The sequence below is a fragment of the Tiliqua scincoides genome, chromosome 1 (assembly GCF_035046505.1).
Source record: "Tiliqua scincoides isolate rTilSci1 chromosome 1, rTilSci1.hap2, whole genome shotgun sequence".
NCBI lineage: Eukaryota > Metazoa > Chordata > Lepidosauria > Squamata > Scincidae > Tiliqua > Tiliqua scincoides.
Window position 1 is genome coordinate 18,558,421 of NC_089821.1, and position 19,031 is coordinate 18,577,451.

At 40.6% G+C, this 19,031-nt stretch overlaps 1 protein-coding gene across 2 annotated transcripts in view; it reads right to left on the minus strand.

The window, feature by feature from the left end:
- Positions 1-1,281: 1,281 nt before the first annotated feature.
- Positions 1,282-19,031, minus strand: part of SIPA1L1 (signal induced proliferation associated 1 like 1) — a 200,031-nt gene continuing 182,281 nt past the window's right edge. For both annotated transcript variants that reach the window (XM_066631765.1, XM_066631761.1), the window contains 5 exons: positions 8,729-8,951; positions 6,797-6,943; positions 5,775-5,889; positions 4,999-5,080; positions 1,282-4,325 (listed from right to left, as the gene is read on the minus strand). In XM_066631765.1, coding sequence (XP_066487862.1) covers positions 4,182-4,325; positions 4,999-5,080; positions 5,775-5,889; positions 6,797-6,943; positions 8,729-8,951 — 711 coding nt within the window. In that variant the 3' untranslated portion in view covers positions 1,282-4,181. The remainder of the gene's footprint in view (positions 4,326-4,998; positions 5,081-5,774; positions 5,890-6,796; positions 6,944-8,728; positions 8,952-19,031) is intronic.

Sequence of the window (19,031 nt, forward strand, 5' to 3'; positions counted from 1 at the left end):
CTGATTGAAGACCAGGAAACAGAGAGCGAGTGTCAATGGGCAATTTTCACAATAAAGAGAGGTGAAAAGCGGTGTGCCCCAAGAATCTGTCCTGGGACTGGTGCTCTTCAACCTCTTCATAAATGACCTTTAGACAGGAGTGAGCAGTGAGGTGGCTAAGTTTGCAGACGACACCAAACTTTTCCGAGTGGTAAAGACCAGAAGTGATTGTGAGGAGCTCCAGAAGGATCTCTCCAAACTGGCAGAATGGGCAGCAAAATGGCAGATGCATTTCAATGTAAGTAAGTGTAAAGTCATGCACATTGGGGCAAAAAATCAAAACTTCACATATAGGCTGATGGGTTCTGAGCTGTCTGTGACAGATCAGGAGAGAGATCTTGGGGTGGTGGTGGACAGGTCGATGAAAGTGTTCACCCAATGTGTGGCGGCAGTAAAGAAGGCCAATTCTATGCTTGGGATCATTAGAAAAGGTATTAAGAACAAAACAGCTAGTGTTATGATGCTGTTGTACAAATCTATGGTAAGGCCACACCTGGAGTATTGCTTCGTTCTGGTCACCACATCTCAAAAAAGATATAGTGGAAATGGAAAAGGTGCAAAAGAGAGCGAGTAAGATGATTACGGGGCTGGGGCACCTTCCTTATGAGGAAAGGCTACGGCGTTTGGGCCTCTTCAGCCTAGAAAAGAGACGCCTGAGGGGGGACATGATTGAGACATACAAAATTATGCATGGGAAGGATTAAGTGGATAGAGAGATGCTCTTTACACTCTCACATAACACCAGCACCAGGGGACATCCACTAAAATTGAGTGTTGGGAGAGTTAGGACAGACAAAAGAAAATATTTCTTTACTTAGCGTGTGGTTGGTCTGTGGAAGTCCTTGCCACAGGATGTGGTGACGGCATCTGGCCTGTATGCCATTAAAAGGGAATTGGACAAGTTTCTGGAGGAAAAATCCATTACGGGTTACAAGCCATGATGTGTATGTGCAACCTCCTGATTTTAGAAATGGGCTATGTCAGAATGACAGATGCAAGGGAGGGTACCAGGATGAGGTCTCTTGTTATCTGGTGTGCTCCCTGGGGCATTTGGTGGGCCGCTGTGAGATACAGGAAGCTGGACTAGATGGGCCTATGGCCTGATCCAGTGGGGCTGTTCTTATGTTCTTAGTTACACTTTATTCTTGCATTAATGCATTCTGATGCAGGTGATATAGTGAGGAATAATTAAGCAAGGAAAGCTCAAATAAAAACAGAACACTGTTTTAGAAGAGCCTTTAAAATGAATTTTATTGTCAATTTTTTTTACAAGTAGCCTTTGAGAGGCTTCATACAAGAACTCTGTTGCAAAACTCTAATAAATAGTCTGCCCCAAGTCCCAATGTTTTAAAATACAATAAAATAAAATAAAAAACAAACTAAAGAGAAAAATAAAGGTAGGATGCTTACAGATGTTAGCAATACTTCCCATTTACAAATTATATCAGGCAATTATATAGAATCTCCTTCATACAAGTTACCGGGGCAAAAAATACCTAGGACATTCTAGCTTTCTGCAAGAGCACTCCAGAAATACTTTCAAGCTAATCTTCTTCCATGGCAAAATATTATCAGAAATACATCCCAAGGGGATTATCACCACAACTGAAGCTTTCGGTCAAAGCAAACCATGTGGATTTGTACAGTTATTAAGAGTTATGAAAATGCATATCAAAGAAGGCTAGGAAGACTCAATGGCAGTGGTTAAGAACATTTTCAGTGATGACAGGTGGCTGGAGCAGAAGAGAAATGGACTGAAATGGATAGACATGGATTGTTACTTACAGATGAGGCAATGCACAGGAAAGAGCATCATGGTGTCAGTGGGTTGCATGCAGAGAAGGTCACAAACTAAGTTCACTACATGCCACTTGAAACTATGCTTAGGCAGGCTGTAGGGCACACAATATTTTTTTTTTCCCCAACACTAAGAGCTGATTCCTGCAGATGTGACGTTTTATGACCAGTTAACCTCCCAGCACACATATCACTCATTAGCCAGTTTCACAAGAAAATCCACACCCCAGAGATCCAAGAGAGAATAGTGATTCCTCCCTACTCTGATTCTAAAAGGACATTAAGGGAGGACTTGGATCATTTTAATAATAGGGTTGCCCAACTGTCTTTTTCACTTGGGGCCACATAAGACACAGCTATGTCATATGTGCAATGGTAAGGCCACACCTGGAGTATTGCATCCAGTTCTGGTGACCACATCTCAAAAAGGACATAGTGGAAATGGAAAAGGTGCAAAAGAGAGCGACTAAAATGATTACTGGGCTGGGGCACCTTCCTTATGAGGAAAGGCTACGGCGTTTGGGCCTCTTCAGCCTAGAAAAGAGACGCCTGAGGGGGGACATGATTGAGACATACAAAATTATGCGATAATAAAGTGGATAGAGAGGTGCTCTTTCCACTCTCACATAACACCAGAACCAGGGGACATCCACTAAAACTGAGTGTTGGGAGAGTTAGGTCAGACAAAAGAAAATATTTCTTTACTCAGCATGTGGTTGATCTGTGGAACTCTTTGCCGCAGGATGTGGTGACGGCATCTGGCCTGGATGCCTTTAAAAGGGGATTGGACAAATTTCTGGAAGAAAAATTCATTACAAGCCATGATGTGTATGTGTAAACTCCTGATTTTAGAAATGGGCTATGTCAGATGTCAGATGCAAGGGAGGACACCAGGATGCAGGTCTCTTACTGTCTTGCGTAATGCCCACCTGGGGCATTTGGTGGGCCACTGTAAGATACAGGAAGCTGGACTAGATGGGCCTATGGCCTGATCCAGTGGGGCTGTTCTTATGTTCTTATTAAAAAGATCCAAAGCCTGCCAAATAGAGTAAAAGTTGTAATGGCTGATTTGTAGCTTTAACTTCTTTCTGATCTGTAACGGAGCTTAGAGAGAATACGTGAGCAAAAAGATTATGGATATGGGCCATTAAAGTTGCAATAGTGCATTACAGTTGTAAAAGGGTGAATTCCACTGGTGTCAGTAGCATCCAGGCACTCACTGTGCATTGGGCTTATGGCCGTATGCAGTCAAAGACGAAGAACACTGTCACATGATCACTAATACTAGAACCAGAACTCAATATGACGGTAGCTATTGTTTGACTGCTGTCTTCCAGGCATTGATTGTGTATCTATATCATTGGCTCAATAGGATTAGGCTGTGAGTATTTGACACTTCAAATTATGTCATTAGAAATGAATCAACCAGACAGATACAGGTGCAATAGGTTCCTAGACAGGAAGAGGCAGTGGGCAGTTGTTACAGTAGTAGTGAGAGTTCCTTATCTCAAGCAGCCCAAAAAAGGATGCTCATTTAGCATTCCGCACTTGTAATTCCCTACCCTGGGGTAGCTGAAAGCTATGGCTTCCATAGCAAAACAAAGGCAACAATAACTACTAATGCAAAAAGTTGTGCAAAACAGGATTGGATATTTTGCCACGCTCATGGCTCAAGTGTCTGCTGGCTGTACTGTGCGCACACATACATACACACTATCGGCAATGGTTCTATACAACATAGGTGTATACAACTATACCTATGTATGTATACTTTTACAACACAGGTGGAGATAGCACTAAAGATGATCAAGCATAAATCATTAAGGAGACACTCAAAACATAGTTCACATCCTCTGGCCTGTGGTATACTTCAGAAACAATAGAAAGGAAGCAGCAAAATAAACATCCGTCTAGTTTTCTAGGAGTTGTAATATTTGCCAAAGTAGCAAGAATAAAGCAGATTAATCTGAAACTGATACAAAGGAGTGAATAGAAATAAATAGAGGCAGATGGACAGTTAATCTGGTCCATTATCCAAGTCATTTTGTACAGAACAGGTAAAGAGAATGTGCAAAAAAATAAAGACATTCACATTTTAGCAGTTAAATTTTTATTTTCTTTAAAATTACTTTTTTTTTGCTTTTTTTTCTACAAAAGGCAGATGATGATTGTTGATCTGCAATAGTTTTGAGTGCTTGCAGAGATGCAAAAAAAGGGTACTCAGAGTAGGAAAGATGTGAAAGTGCTCTGACTGGGCTTTCAAAGGTCATGATTAAGGTGGTATTAAAGTGAAGTCCCACTCCAGAGGCGGTTTTCGGTCAACGTGTTTTTCACGTGTGCTATTTTTAGCTCATATCAATTGTGTTGAAAACCCATTCAGTGAATTTCTTCAGCTTCTCAGAGGCGTTCTGGGACTCTTCTTGCAACCGCAAATTGTCTTCCCGCAAATGCTGTACCTCAGCCTGAAGACTGGCTTTGTCTTCTTTTTCCTGGACAACGAAGACAAGATCACAAACCCTAGAAGTGGCATTTCCCCCCTTCCCCACTCCCTCCAGTTTATAAGTGTTTGAAGCGTTATTCTATCTGCACCCAGATTAATCCATTTTTGCCAGGTCCACAGCTGGTTCCTGTTTGGTTCACATTTGGTTCCTGTTGCGTATACTGGGCGTAACATTGGGCAGAAATGGCTTAAAGAAATGCCAGTTCTCTACACCCTGGGAATATAAACTCTGCTGGGATCTGTCAATTAATCCATGATGTTTTCCTCTAGAACCCCAGGATTTTTGCAGCTAAAGCCTACTCTGGGAGTGAACTTGTCAAATCAGACTGAGCTGCACACTGCAAGTGGTCTCAGAGGCAGAAGCGTCCTCTCAGTCAAAGTAGGAAATCTTTGGCCAATGGAAAGCAACATCACTTCTTCATCAACTGACTGCAACCAGATGTTTTTCAGACTGATAAATTATATCTGTCAGTTCTCTCTGACATCTAAAACTTTTAGGGACCTTTCTCCCTGAAACTTGGATTATATAATCCAAGGACAGAAGAGACTGTTTTGAAATAAAACACGGGGCTGTCACAAATCAGGGCTTATAGTGACATCATGTTCCATTGCTACCATTTAAACAGAAACAACTTAACAGTTCCCTTCAATGCAACATTTACCTTCTTTAAATCTTCCTGCAGCATCCTCAGCATACTTTCCAGCTGGTTCACTTTAGAAGCAAGAGAAGGAGGAGACTCTTTACTGCAGAAAGAGGAAACAGATACTGAATTGCAGGCGTATTCCCTCAATGGTCTTATGCAGACATAATGCTTAACTCTGGTTTGCTTTCCTTAACTATGCTCAAGTGTTGCTTCTTAGTACATAAACCACAATAAAGGTTGGCTGGGTTGGAGAGCACTGATGGATCAGATTTTGGGGGGGGGGGGGGGTTAATCCAGCAGCCTGTTTTTAAGTGTGGTCAACCAGGTGTCCCTGAGAAGATTTAAAATCAACCACCTTCATGTTCCATGCGAACACTTCTGTTGCCTCATGGTTGGGTCACCCCAGCCTGACTCATAATATATAGTAAGTATTCAGAGGGCAAATCTGTTCTAGGGTTTTAAAAGCAATGTTTTACTTGAATTGCATGATAACGTGTGTTTTTTTTTTTTTTTTTGGAATATGCAGTTCTCTCTTTCTCCATGAAGTTACATAATAAATATCAAACCCCTGCATGGCTCCCAAATTCATCAACCAGAATAAAAGCCCAGAAACATGCAGTGAACTGTTTCTTTGGATTAATATAATTTATATTACTCAATTTTCCATTTGTAACAGTGTTTGGATCCTATTATTTCAGGATCCTTTATATAGATCCTATATAATACATTATAAAAATTTTCCCCCTCTGCCACCTTGACCATTCAAACACATGATTGATAAGCATGTAACTTACCCAGCGTAAGACTTCATCTGCGCAGGGAGTTGGTCTTCAACTTGATCACTGTTGGAAGCAACACTGACAGGTCTGTGGTTTTCATCACTAGTGGCAAAAAATGAGGCTCGCTGAACTAGAGAGATGTAAACACACACACAACAAAATATTAATATTAACATTAATTTGGACACAAAGTACAGAATTTATGGTATGTTGGGATATCTAACTATAGAGCATGATATCTAAAAAAGAAAGAGACTGACCCAAGAAACATTTTAAAAGAATACTGATATAAGTGTTTTAAGATATATAATGATATATTTAGATATTTATAAAAATCTGTACATTTAAAGATATATATTAGTACATTATATTGCAGAAAGATGTTTCACAATAAGAGATGACAAAACTCTCCCATATGGTCTTTAGCATGGAACACATTAGCCATTTCAATTTTAAAATATGATACATTTGAGCCAAATACAATTCCCTTTTACAAAATGCCAACATACTTAGGGAATTTAGAATGTGTGACACAAGAAAGCCAAATCCTAGAAGATAAAATGTCACTGCTATGCAAAGTCACGCACTTAGTGAAATGGGTCGGGAACAACAGCCAAGCAGAGATGTGTGTCACCATGGCCAAACTCCCAGAGTTCTTTCATGATGAACTTCAACTGTGAACAAAATGCCATTAAAATCTAGATTTTTAAAAAACTTTTTGGCTCCGCGGCAAGAGGCTGTGTCTATAAGCCTTGATCGTTGCAATTGGATAAGGTTTGACTGAACACATTAAAATTTGCAGCAATGCAGGGCAGACATATTATATTTCAGCTACAACATCTGACGCACAGAAAAACGGAGAGGAAACAATTGCATTTGAGAGGTGCAAGTGACATATGACTGTTGGGAATCCTACTGCAACAGAGGAAGAACTTGGTTTTCAGAACAAAAACGCTATGAAATGATCAAACAGTGGATTCAGAACTATTTAGTGAGGGGTCTAGGATAAGAAATTAACCTGACCTGGAAATACTTACCCTCAAAGGCTTTGGCAGCATCTACCAAGTTTGACCAGTCTAAGTCAGCAGCAGAATCGGGCAGCGGCATGAGCCCTGGGTCTGGCATGGGCTGCCTTCTCTGCTCCTGGATATCTGTGAGAGAGCTGTCCGAGGCAGAGAATTCTCCTAATGCAGCACAGAAGCCAAACAAACAAAAATGAAAAAAGAATCTTGTCATTAAGTGAAGACAGCATGCTAAATAAAGAAGACTCCTCTTGACTTGCTATAGCTTCAGAACCAAATGGATGTTACTCAAATGGACAAAGAAGATTAACTGGTTACTATTTGTTTGGGAATGGCAATGATTCCAGACAGTACCCTTGAAAGCTATGCATGGTGAAACTGAGAACAGATCTTGGGCTTGTATTCCTCTTCCCCACTCTTAGTCTGACCCCATTGCTACATATAGACTATAACGTCTGAATCAGGTATACCAAAATTCTCTGAATGAGGATCTTGTTGCACAGACAGAAAAAGTCTATGCAATTTCTCTTTAAGGTATCAATGACTATGGAGCAAGAGACATGAAAATAAAGAACTGGATTTTCAAACGTTTGGTCGTAACAAAAGATATCCTGATGGGAAACTGTCCTAAAGAGACTGGGGGGGAAATTGCAGAAATTTTTCAATCATGATAGCAGCTACAAACAACTACCTAGAGGGTCATTAATGCCCATGGTGGCACTAAATCAACTTTTGCTCTTATTGTTCTCTCTGTAAACTCTGGTAAAAGCACTCTAAATCTTTCCTCCAGATCCCAAGGCAGCAGTGAGTAATGTGCCAGGTCTGCCTGCAAATGTGAACAAAATGCCACCAAAGAACCACATAGTAAGGTAGCTCCAGTTATTAAGAAAGAGAATCATGATGAAGTAAATTCATAATATAAGTCATGATCCAAGAATCTGTATTGAAGAATTCACAATTGCACTACTCCAATATTTTTTTAAAAAGGCAAATTTTCCCAGTTACTTGAATCCAATTGCTCCAGTGAATCAAGGCTGAACAGAACAAGAACGTCTATTTAAATAAGATATAACATCTTAAAGAAAGGGCACAATCCAGTGAAAGTTAAGCACTTTAAGGTCCCATTGGATAAAAGGGGAAATTTAACTCCTTCACGGAAACCAGTGGGGCTTAAAAGTGCTTAAATTTGGCAAGATCACACCAACACAAAAAATGCTGAACACTGTGTATTCCCATTATATGTTAGTCATGCAGCACAATCCTATGCAAGCTTATTCAGAAGCAAGTTCCACTGTGTTCAATGTGGCTTCTGTGTTCTGCTCATTAAGCACTAGTTCTAACAAGAAGATTTAAAAATGTCCCCCAAATTAATAAAGCTCAGACTTTGACAAACCTTCAGGAGGAAAGAAGTTCCCAACTGTAGGGCAGTCATTGAGAAAGCTAGTCTTTGTGCCATAAGTGTTCTGACTTGGTGTATAGCTAGTACACAGTCAAGATGGAGCACACAACTGATCTTAAAAATTGTGCTTAGATTTGACCATTTCTAAGGTATGTACAGTACAAGCTATTTAGAGCTTCATATGTCAAGCCAATCATTTTGAATTATGCTCTGCTGTTAATAAGAAGTTGAGAAGATGCTGCAGGCATCTGTGATGTGCTTGTAGCTGCTACTCTTTTAAGAGTGCAGGCCTGTACTCTGTGTCACTTGAACCTTCTGACCTATCAAAGGAAGTCCCAAAGAGAATACATGGCACTAGTCTAGTTCCAAGGTTATAAAGGCATAAACAACAAATGCCTGTCTGACTGTAAGCATAAAGTGTGGTAAGGAGTAACTTATCTGTGTGAAGGAAGCTTCTTCTTGTGAGTCCTTAGAAGAGAGTCTAACAAACAAAACCAGCCAGGCATTATAAGACATTCTCTCTACTGGAAAATTGGAAGTATACTTACCATGTAAAGATTTCATTCCTAATGTGTATGATGGCCTTCTTAAGGGTAATGACTTGGGGAGAGAGGGATATGTGCTGGTGAACAGGACGTCGTTAGGAAGGGCTTGATCCAGAAGAGAAGCTCGAGAGGGGAAGAAGTGTTCCCTTTGACTGCTGTAAATACTTTCATCTGACAAAGTTCTCTGCAAGGCACGCCTGGATGTAGGAGTGCTGGGAAAAGGAGACTAAAGGGAGAGAAGAACATGAAAGTCTATAGCAGCATGTCCAAAATGTATCACTTTATCATGCCTACAGCTCCATTTAAAAACAATGATCTGATGATGCTTCATTTTAAAACTGAGAACCATTTTCAATTTAACATTTTATATCCACTGGAGTGGATAGCCAGTGGCATGGTGCAAGGGGCAGCAACTGCACCAGGCAACAAGCTTTAGAGGGCCTTTGCTTGACACTAGTGGCCAAAACTGTGAAAACCTTGGCATTTCCAAATAATACCATGACGTTATATTTCAGTTGATGTGGAATTTAATGCAGAATGCAATGAAATCAGGAAACAAAAACACAATCAGAAAATGAAAAATAAAAATGCAGAATGCAAGCCAAATAACCAGAAGATAAAAACAAAACTGCATTGTGTAACAAAAACTGGATTTTCTTAACTCAAAATTGACCAATGTGACTGATTGTTGTGAGAGCCAATTAGGTGTTATTATGATATAGCAGGAAACCAATAAGGTGTTAACATTGGGGGGAGCCTTGGGGAAGGCGGCAGAGCAAGTGGGCAGTGAGCTGCTGTGGGGGGGAGGCAGATTTTCCTCCATTTTCACTTTTTTTAAAGCCTGGGTATGATGTCACTTCCAGGACATCATTTTGAGCTCAGCCCCAGGCTACACGATCATTAGCTATGGCACTGGCTTTAGCCTTTAGGAATTACGTATTTTCATAAGTTGAACAGTTAACCAATGGAACATTTACAGATTCATAGAAATGATCCCAAAAGTCATACTAGGAACGAAACACAGCTCTGGAACTATGTATTCAATGAACTATTCTGTGAAACAAGGTTGCATCACACATGCCTTTAACTTGCGTGAATTCAAGTATAGCTGCTTGGCCAAAAAGAAAGAGAGAAAAACAAGTTTCAGTAGTGCAGGCAGGTCTCCAACCGCTGACTATATGCTCCAGAGTGAGTGTGAGATGGAAGAATGAATCTGCTGTTTCCTCAGTCTCAGTTCCTGCATGTCGCCTGTAATGTGATTTTAGTTTTTAAAGACCCAGTATGTATTTTTTTTCAGATTTAAGGTAGCTTTGACTATATGCAATTTTCCCCTTATGCACTGACTTCAGGACCTAACCTCTGTGACAGTCAACAACCTTAGATGCAACCCGACTGTACTTACAAGAGTTAAGGGGCCCATCCAAGTTATTAAAGGCATACTTTCTCATGAGTGCTATGCATGCACACCTGTTGTCAACAACATGATATGTTGTCAGGCAGTGATTAGACATGCTTGGGTTGGAAAGAAAATTACTGTTTGCGATTTAAAAAGCAAAGAACTAAACACATTTTTAAAAGCATTAAAGGCAATGGGAGGAGGGTAACTGCTGAAGCCTGCCACTTTAAGAGGTTACAAAAATACTCCTGCCCTTGAGTACTCAAACACAACCACATTCCACACAACAGTGTAATGGACATACTGGGGAATGGGAGATGGTACTTCCCCAATAATGAAGTATTGTGGCTTGATAATCGGTCATATAGGATCTCTCTATAACAGAAACATCCATTTGAGGAAAGTTGCTTGGCTCCCCTTCAATACATGAATATCTCTGCCCAGAAAACCATCATCTGGATGCATACTAAGCTAGAAAAGCCAATCTTCATTTCTTCTGGTCTATGCAGCCCCTATTTGATGTAACACAAGCCTTTTTATAGTACCTATTAACTCAACTATATTCCTCCTACAGACAGAGAAAATCTGCTGAAGGTCTTGTGTGGCAAAAAATGACATATTCATCTGCATGGTAACTAAAGCAAAGAACAGAAATCTCCATTAGTACTCTATTTTCAATGCCTCTTAATGTTCAGCATTGACAGTCTTGACTGGCTACTAGTCCTGCAGAACACAAGAATGAAAAATGAAATTTCCTTTCATTAAGTTGGAGGTATAAATTAATAATGGCTTATTTACTGAATGTCCTAGAGGAGATATAAATTGATCAAGTATTAAATGCTATATTTTGTACAAATTATGTCCAAGACAACAGTTTTTGAAAAGTTTTTTTTTGTTCTTATGGGCAAGAAGCAGTCCTAAAATGAAGGCACTTTTAAGAAACCTTAAAAGTTTCTTAAACTTTTGATTGAGACATACAAAATTAAGCATGGGAAGGATTAAGTGGATAGAGAGATGCTCTTTACACTCTCACATAACACCAGAACTAGGGGACATCCACTAAAATTGAGTATTGGGAGAGTTAGAACAGACAAAAGAAAATATTTCTTTACTCAGCATGTGGTGGGTGTGTGTAACTCCTTGCCACAGGATGTGATGATGCCTTTAAAAGGGGATAGGACCAATTTCTGGAGGAAAAATCCATTACGGGTTACAAACCATGATGCAACCTCCTGATTTTAGAAATGGGCTACGTCAGAATGCCAGATGAAAGGGAGGGCACCAGGATGCAGGTCTCTTGCTATCTGGTGTGCTCCCTGGGGCTCTTGGTGGGCCGCTGTGAGAGACAGGAAGTTGGACTAGATGGGCCCATGGCCTGATCCAGCGGGGCTGATCTTATGTTCTTAACCTGTTTACAACTATCTAAGTTGTAGATGGTTGTAAGGATAGTTGTAAGTTGTAAAGATAGAAGAAAGGGTACTTTGTGCATTCTGCCACTGTTTGTCATGGCTGTGGACAACCATCTCTTGTTACCAACATGTTTGGTACATACATGCCAGGGCATGTTCACACACAACATGTAGCAAAATGAGCATTTAAGGGATGTTTAGCTACTGCTGTGACCCACTAAGTTGGTGTCAGCATTTAAGTGGTTAATCTTAAAGACAACAGTTATGTCACTCTGCCAAACATTCAGAGGCAATACAAACAACAAATGGATACTTTGAACTCCACAGAACCAAAATTCTAAGTTGTAATGATTTTTAGAACTGTGCATGTGGCTGGAATTCTTAATTGTTCAAGGTGACAATCTTATGAGTTTGTGTATGTTTGGGGAAGAAAAGAGCCAGAATATGAGCAACAGAATATAAGCAAAACTAGCTACTAGGCAGAACAAGATCATGGGGAAACCCTAATTTTCCCTTAGAATCAAGAAAAATAAGCGTATGAAAGGCAGCAAAGGAACATAATATGTTATAGCTAGTGTAATTCCAAGATCCAACGGAGTGTTTTATCAAAACACAAATCAAGTAAAAGAAATGAATTTGCACTCTCTACAGAAGACTGTCCCAAAAGACTGCCTCTTGCAATCAGCATTTGAACTCTCTGGACATCAAATAGGTTTTTCTGATAGGAACTTGACTGGGTTCAGGACCAGCAAACCATTCACTTCTATAAAGTCTGCTAAGAATGTTTACTTATATCTCAGCTCTGATCCCCTAAGGAGAAAGGGTCCTATTCAAATGAAAAGAAGCAGGTTCAAGAATAGGGAGCTGAATCACTCAGCCTCTGGCATTTCAATGGAGAGGGGAATGTTTAAAATACAAAGGCTTAGCACAAGGTGGGCTTCTTAATACAAAACATAAAACTAATTATACTTTAGAAAATCCACTCTTGCAACAACACGAACCCTGAACAAATCCACACTTCACAGGACTCCATGCTGGAAAAGAGAGAGAGGACCGCCTGCATATTCACACACTTCCTGTAGACATAAAAACAACAACCACTTTATTACCTAACCTTATGAACTGAGATGAGATTCAGGCAACACAACTGTAGATTTAAGAGGAAAAAAACACATGGAAGAAGAGGGGAGCACTCAACTCCCAGCTGAGAATTTGGCAAGTAAATCACACTTTTCCAATGCCAAATTCAAGCTTGTGGTCTAGAGTAGATACTCAGACATGGAGATTCCATGCAATTCAGGAACAGGATCTGAATGCAGAATCCAAAAATTTCAATATACCACTTATTCAATTTTGGATACAAGATAAAATAAATTCCTAATGTTGATCCTTTGGCAATTCCCTCTTCTGACAGAAATTAATCTGGAGGAAGAAAAATTGCAAATTGTTCCATTTTAATCTAAATTCCAAATATTGCAACCTCCAGGAGGAGAGTAATCTGTATCTTATTTTCAAAGCTAGTGATCAAAAGAGCAAACCTTATCTACATTTTACTAGTTGTACCTCTTGATCAGCTAAAACTATTTGCATGAATCCTTTCCAGATTTGGAGGTCAAGTAGAGAGCGAGAGAGAGTACACACACATCTAGGTCACCAAGGCAAAAAGCAAGTTTTTGGTTTATACCAGTGGTTCCCAAACTTTTTCGACTGGTGGCTCCCCTGCCTTACTGCATCACTGTCTGCAGCTCCCATTAGGGCTAAAATTCTATACATTGTATAAGGTGGTGGTGGGTTTTTTGCAAAGATTCCATGGCTCCCCAGGGAGCCATGACTCAGTTTGGGAACCACTGGTTTATAATGTTGATTATCCCAGACCCTGTTTAAACCCTAGGCAAACTACAGAATATTGCAAACCCATGTAAAATGGGAAGGGAATCTATCAATCTAGACCAGAAGTCTGCAAACTCGTGACTGCTGCATTACAAAAAAGCAGTCCCCATTCAGACTGGAGCTTACCATTCTGCTGAGCTGCCATATGACTTTTACTGAGATCGGGGGAGAGGGATGCTCTGCACAGTTGTGTCTGCTGCCTGGTGTTCCAGCAGGCTGTGCAACAGGATGTCAGGGCAGATGCAACTGCTCAGAGCATCCTTGTTACCCGATCTCTGTAGAGGTCATGTGGCAACCCAGCACAGGGAGGAAGGGTTACTCCAAACCCCAATTCCGGCTCCTGGGTCAGGGTTTGGAAGGCCCCGATTAGACAACTAGCACATAATATGATGAAACTGATCTTGAACTGCACCCCACCAGACTTCAAATGCTGAATCGTATCACTGAATGCACTCTTGGATGATACAGGGCTGGGTCAAAAAGGGGAAGGGAAGAGTCTCACAAACATCTCTGCCTGTTGTGTGAAATTGCATTCCTTTTGAACAATTATTTCTGAAAAGAGTATATTGCAAAAGTAAAAATGGTTCCAAGACAATTCCTCTCTACTTAATTTGTGAGCGCTTAGCCAAGAGAGATTTGGAGATGCTATAGATCACCTCCCCTGAACAGAATCTGCAAATATTGATGCCTAGTGTGATTACTCCTCCTATAATTTGAAAGCACTCTGCCTACTCAAAGCAAACACACTCCCACAAGGTTTAGGATCACCCAAGTGACTCATCTAAGAAGCACTGTCATCCCTTGAACTCAACAACACTTGCCCTCCAGTGATGCCACTTTAGACATAGTGTGAAATCCAATGGGCTGGGATTACTCCAACGAGATATGTGGAAGAAAATGGTACTTGAACCACCAGCAGCCCAGGAAAACCAAGATAATATACAGCTAACAGTGTTGAAAAGGGGTTTCTAAAAAGAGACATTTTCTCAGGAATCATTTTAGTCTCCACGAAAGCACAATATTTACTCGAATAATTTTTGCAGATAAACATTTGCCACAGCCCTTTCATGAGGGCAAGATGTCAAGGAGAAGGGTTCTAGTTTAGCTTTCTTCCTGACATGCCAGTTTTCCATAGCTTTTTCCCCCCTTCAGCCTCTCCCTCCTCCTACCCAAAAAGAAGAATGGTGGGACAGCCCATGAGCTATTCACCTAGAAAGCTTCCAAGACAGACTTCTGGGCAGAGCTGAGAATACATAAAACAAGTGTCACTTTACCAAAAGGCGTCTGACTGAAACTGTAATATAAATATTTGGACAAAAAAAAATTACTTTCCTTTTGGAATGTCCTATCAAGGACATGGAGAGTAGAAAAGTAGAAATTGGACTTAGCAGCTTGGGGTCTTAGCAGCTTGAAGTCTGCAGAGGCTTTTTATTGGAATTCGTAATCCAGAATATGAAATCCACTTCAAACTTTGGCTTCAAATACTAAGTTACAACAACATGCCAATGACCATGAACCACAGTTAGCATAGAGGGGAAGGAATTCACATGAGAGAGGGAGCAATGCCATCATATGGTCTCAATCCCTTAATCATAATTAAAGACCCTATTTGCTTTTGTTGGTTTTCCACATTTCCAGTTTAGTACTAAAGTGTGAAACCTGCTGCAAAGGAAGTTGCCAGAACTGAAAAGTTCTCCCATCTTAATTTACTATTTAAAAACGGTTCCTGGCAGCATAGAGTCAATAAAAAGTAATGTAGTACCTTAAAAAAAATTCAGGATCCAAACTCTGTCATCAGTTCTCATTGTGCTCAGAATTCAAACTGCATCCAACCTCAGCCACCAAATCCTTGCCACGTTACTCAGAATTAATGGTCATTGATTTCCGTGAGATTTACTATGTGTAATATGTTTAGAATTGCAACCCAAGTCTGAACGAGCTGAGTCAGTCTTTAAACCGTGAAGTGAATTTCACTGTTGCTGCAAACATAACGGAAAGTCTTGTGGCACCTTAAAGCCTAATGAATTCATTGTGTTATGTGCTTTCACAGGCAGGAGCCTCTTTCACCAGGTACAGTCCATGTCTGACAACATTCCTTGTGGAGGAACAGAAACCTTCCTTGTTTTCCATTATGAAGAGGAGCAACATGGTCATTAGGCAGGGTGAGGCAGAGGTGAGGATACTATTAAAGGCAGAAAACAATTTTTAAAAATACTGGGAGGCACTGCTAGGATTGTCTATGTCAGGCACCAAATTGTGTTGGGCCATTTTGCAGTTATAGCAAGGAAGAAAATAAGGTGCTCCCCTATTAAGGGGAGGGATATGTTCCAGCTGCCACTGGATATACCAGAAACCATGAATAGCAGCAAACCCTACAAGAGGTTCACAAATTCACCCGCCCCTACTGAGCAAATGACTTATCTGTACCTAATTGCAGCCCTCCTGTAACTGCCTCCTGTGTCTGACTATCTTGGTGTTAGCATTTGTAGATAACAGGAATCAAGTTGAAAATAACACTAGAATTTGCAGACAGCACAGAGACAGCCAGATACAGGAGACAGCAACAGGTCAGCAGCGAACAGACACAGATAAGTCATTTGCACAATGGGACAGGGGGGTATCTGTGAACTGCAGATGAATGAAACCACAAAAACAGAACCTGCAAATATGGGGGGACACTTGTAAGTAGGAGAACAGAAAAGTAGGTGAAGAAAATGGTATGTGGTTAGGGAAGAAAAAAGCATGTTCTTATTACCTGAGTGGCCAGATTAGCATTCCCCAAGAAGATTTTTTTTCCCCTTCCCTAACCACTCATACCACTCTGAGCTGAGTTGCTCTCTTTAAACTGTTTAAGGTGCTTGGAAATAGCAATCTTGCTTGCCATCGTTGCCTATGAAGGGAAGACGTCTTAGGTAAGTGGCAATAGTAGTAACAGTGGTATTGGATTTATGAATTTTGGCAGGCTATTTGCGTAACTGAGTGGCCATCATCTATCATCTAAACAAGGAGAGGGGGAGGAAGAGACTCCACAGATCTTAAAGATTTCCACAATAGACATGTACTAACAGTTACCAGAGTAAATCAATCACTTAAATGAACAGAGATTTTGTGAAAAAGCAATAGTTGTTACCTGCACAAGCCATGAGAAAGGTGTTCATCTTTCTACTCACAAAGCCAGGAGTCAGTGTGAGGGAGAGGGGGAATCCTTGCCTATGGCAAATTTCCTTTGCTAGCGCCTCAAAGGCAACACTGAAAAATAATCTGTGTATGGAGCTCCATACTTACAAGTTTTAATAAGCCTCTTTGGGTTTCAACAAGCCTAGAAAGAAGTTGCAATGCCCTCTTTTGCATGGTTGCTGTGGAAACCATTTAGTCTCCAACAAGCATGAAATGTTAAGCAGTGGTTTTCAGCACAGAGGTCTCAGAAATCAGAACTCTTTCTTCAGGATTATTCACCAAATGTTTTAAGACGGTTAAAAGTCATTTTTCTGAAAACAGTTATTCTGAATAGATTTATCGCATGTGTGGAGGCATGTGCATGCTTTCATATTCAGGAAGCAGTTTAGGTTCTTATTAAATTAAGCACAGATGCTACAGAGAAAGTCCAGCTCTCTGTCAGCATGCTGTTACTCAAGTACTTTGTCTAGATCAGGGGTGCCCAAACCCTGGCCCGGGAGCCATTCGTGGCTGCCAGGAACTCCCAATCCAGCCTGCGAGGATCCCCAAGTCTCCAATGAGCCTCTGGTCCTCCGGAGACTTGCTGGAGCCCACACTGACCCAACACAACCGCTCTCAGCATGAGGGTGACTGTTCGAGCTCTAGTGTGAGCTGCGATCCGTGGGCTCCCTCCTCTGCTTGCTGTTTCACGTCTGTGATGCAGGAGTGGCAGCAAAGGAAAGGCCAGTCTTGCTTTGTGCAAGGTCTTTTATACGCCTTGAGATACTGCAAGACCATTCATATAAGTTCCATCTCTCATATATTCATTTATGTAAGTTTTTGTAAATTTGAAATGTAAATTAATTCTTTTTTTTTCCTGGCCCCGACACAGTGTCAGAGAGATGATGTGGCCCCCCTACCAAAAAGTTTGAACACCCATGTTCCAGATCATGGAAGAAGCACTCAAGTGAAAAAGGCAGAATTTAGACCTCAACACTCTATTAGAACTAGTGGTTCTTCAACAAATGAAGAAAGGTGCATGCAAAAATATGTTGCATAATTATTGCTAATGCAAATACACTGAAATTTCCCCAAATGAAGTTTTGCAAGAAGCAGAAAAGCTCAGTGCTCACTGCATGAGCCAAAGTATTATTATTATTCATGATGAAAATTCAAACACTGACTACCTGATCATCATTCATGTTATTACAGACAAGAATGTAAGATGCTACCTCATACCATGTTAAACAAGAAGTCTCCCAACTATGGTTCCGGGGGCCACAACTGGCCCGCTGCAAGATTTAATCTGGCCCACAGCCACATTACTTGCCAGGGCATTTGCTAATTTTTGACTTTTTAACTATATATTTCTCAGTTTAAGCATGGCATCGTTTCTTTATAATTGTCACATTTCTCTTTTGTTCTGAATCATATTATGCTAATTACATAAAACATTCAATTAAAACTTATTCATTCATTTATATTTTTCATTCATTCATTCATAAAATTGATTTTTTTTTTTTGGCCTGTGAAAATGTGTGAAATATATCCTTATAATGAAATGTTTGGAGACTCCTATGTTAGTTTGTTGGCCTTTCTACTATTGGTCTCAGTACTGGTTATACAAACTGGCAGTGACTCTCCAGGGTTTTAGGCATCTGTCATTTCCAGGCCTACCTGGAGATGGCAAGGACTGAACCTGGGACCTGGCATGCAAACTACTACTAGAGTTACCACCCGCCCCCAGTGTTTCTGGGAGAGTGCACTGAGATGCAGTTATGTGTATGTAACTTTATGTAACTTTAAAACAGAAAACAAAACCCCTTTACTTGGTCTGGGGCTGAACTCAAAGGCATTTTCCTGAAGATACTGGAAATGCTTCAGGTTCAGAAACTGTGCTGTGAAATTTTATTTTATTTAAAAAGGTTATACCCTGCTTTTCAGCAAAAGTTTTCAACGCAGCTTATAAATATAATAAAAGCACTAAACTACAAACACCTAAAAAATAGTGAATAGGTAATATTAAGCAATTACCTAAAGAAGTGGTTTGCAAATGTTTTATTGCTATGACTCACTTCATTTGCTATGGCAAGCCCCCGAATGCCTTGTGGCTTCCGGGCAGTGCTGGCAAGCAACCCATTTCATTGTCTGCATTGCACACCTCAGAATGCCTTGCAGCTTCTGGGTAGCTCTGGCTACCCAGGTCAATTCACTTTATTGGATGTCGTGTCTCTGAATGCCTTAACAACCCCCAGTTTGTAAACCGCTGACCTAAAACACAGCTAGTTTCAGGTCTACCTGAAAAGAGTCCCATTGGCTCAAATGGGACTTCTGAGTAGACCTGCATAGGATTGGGCTCTCAGTCAACTTTCTGAAGCTCAGAAGAGTGAGCCCAGGTTTATTGTGTGGGAGCAGTAAGTTTAGGGTTCGCTGCTATCCATGGTTTCGGTTATCC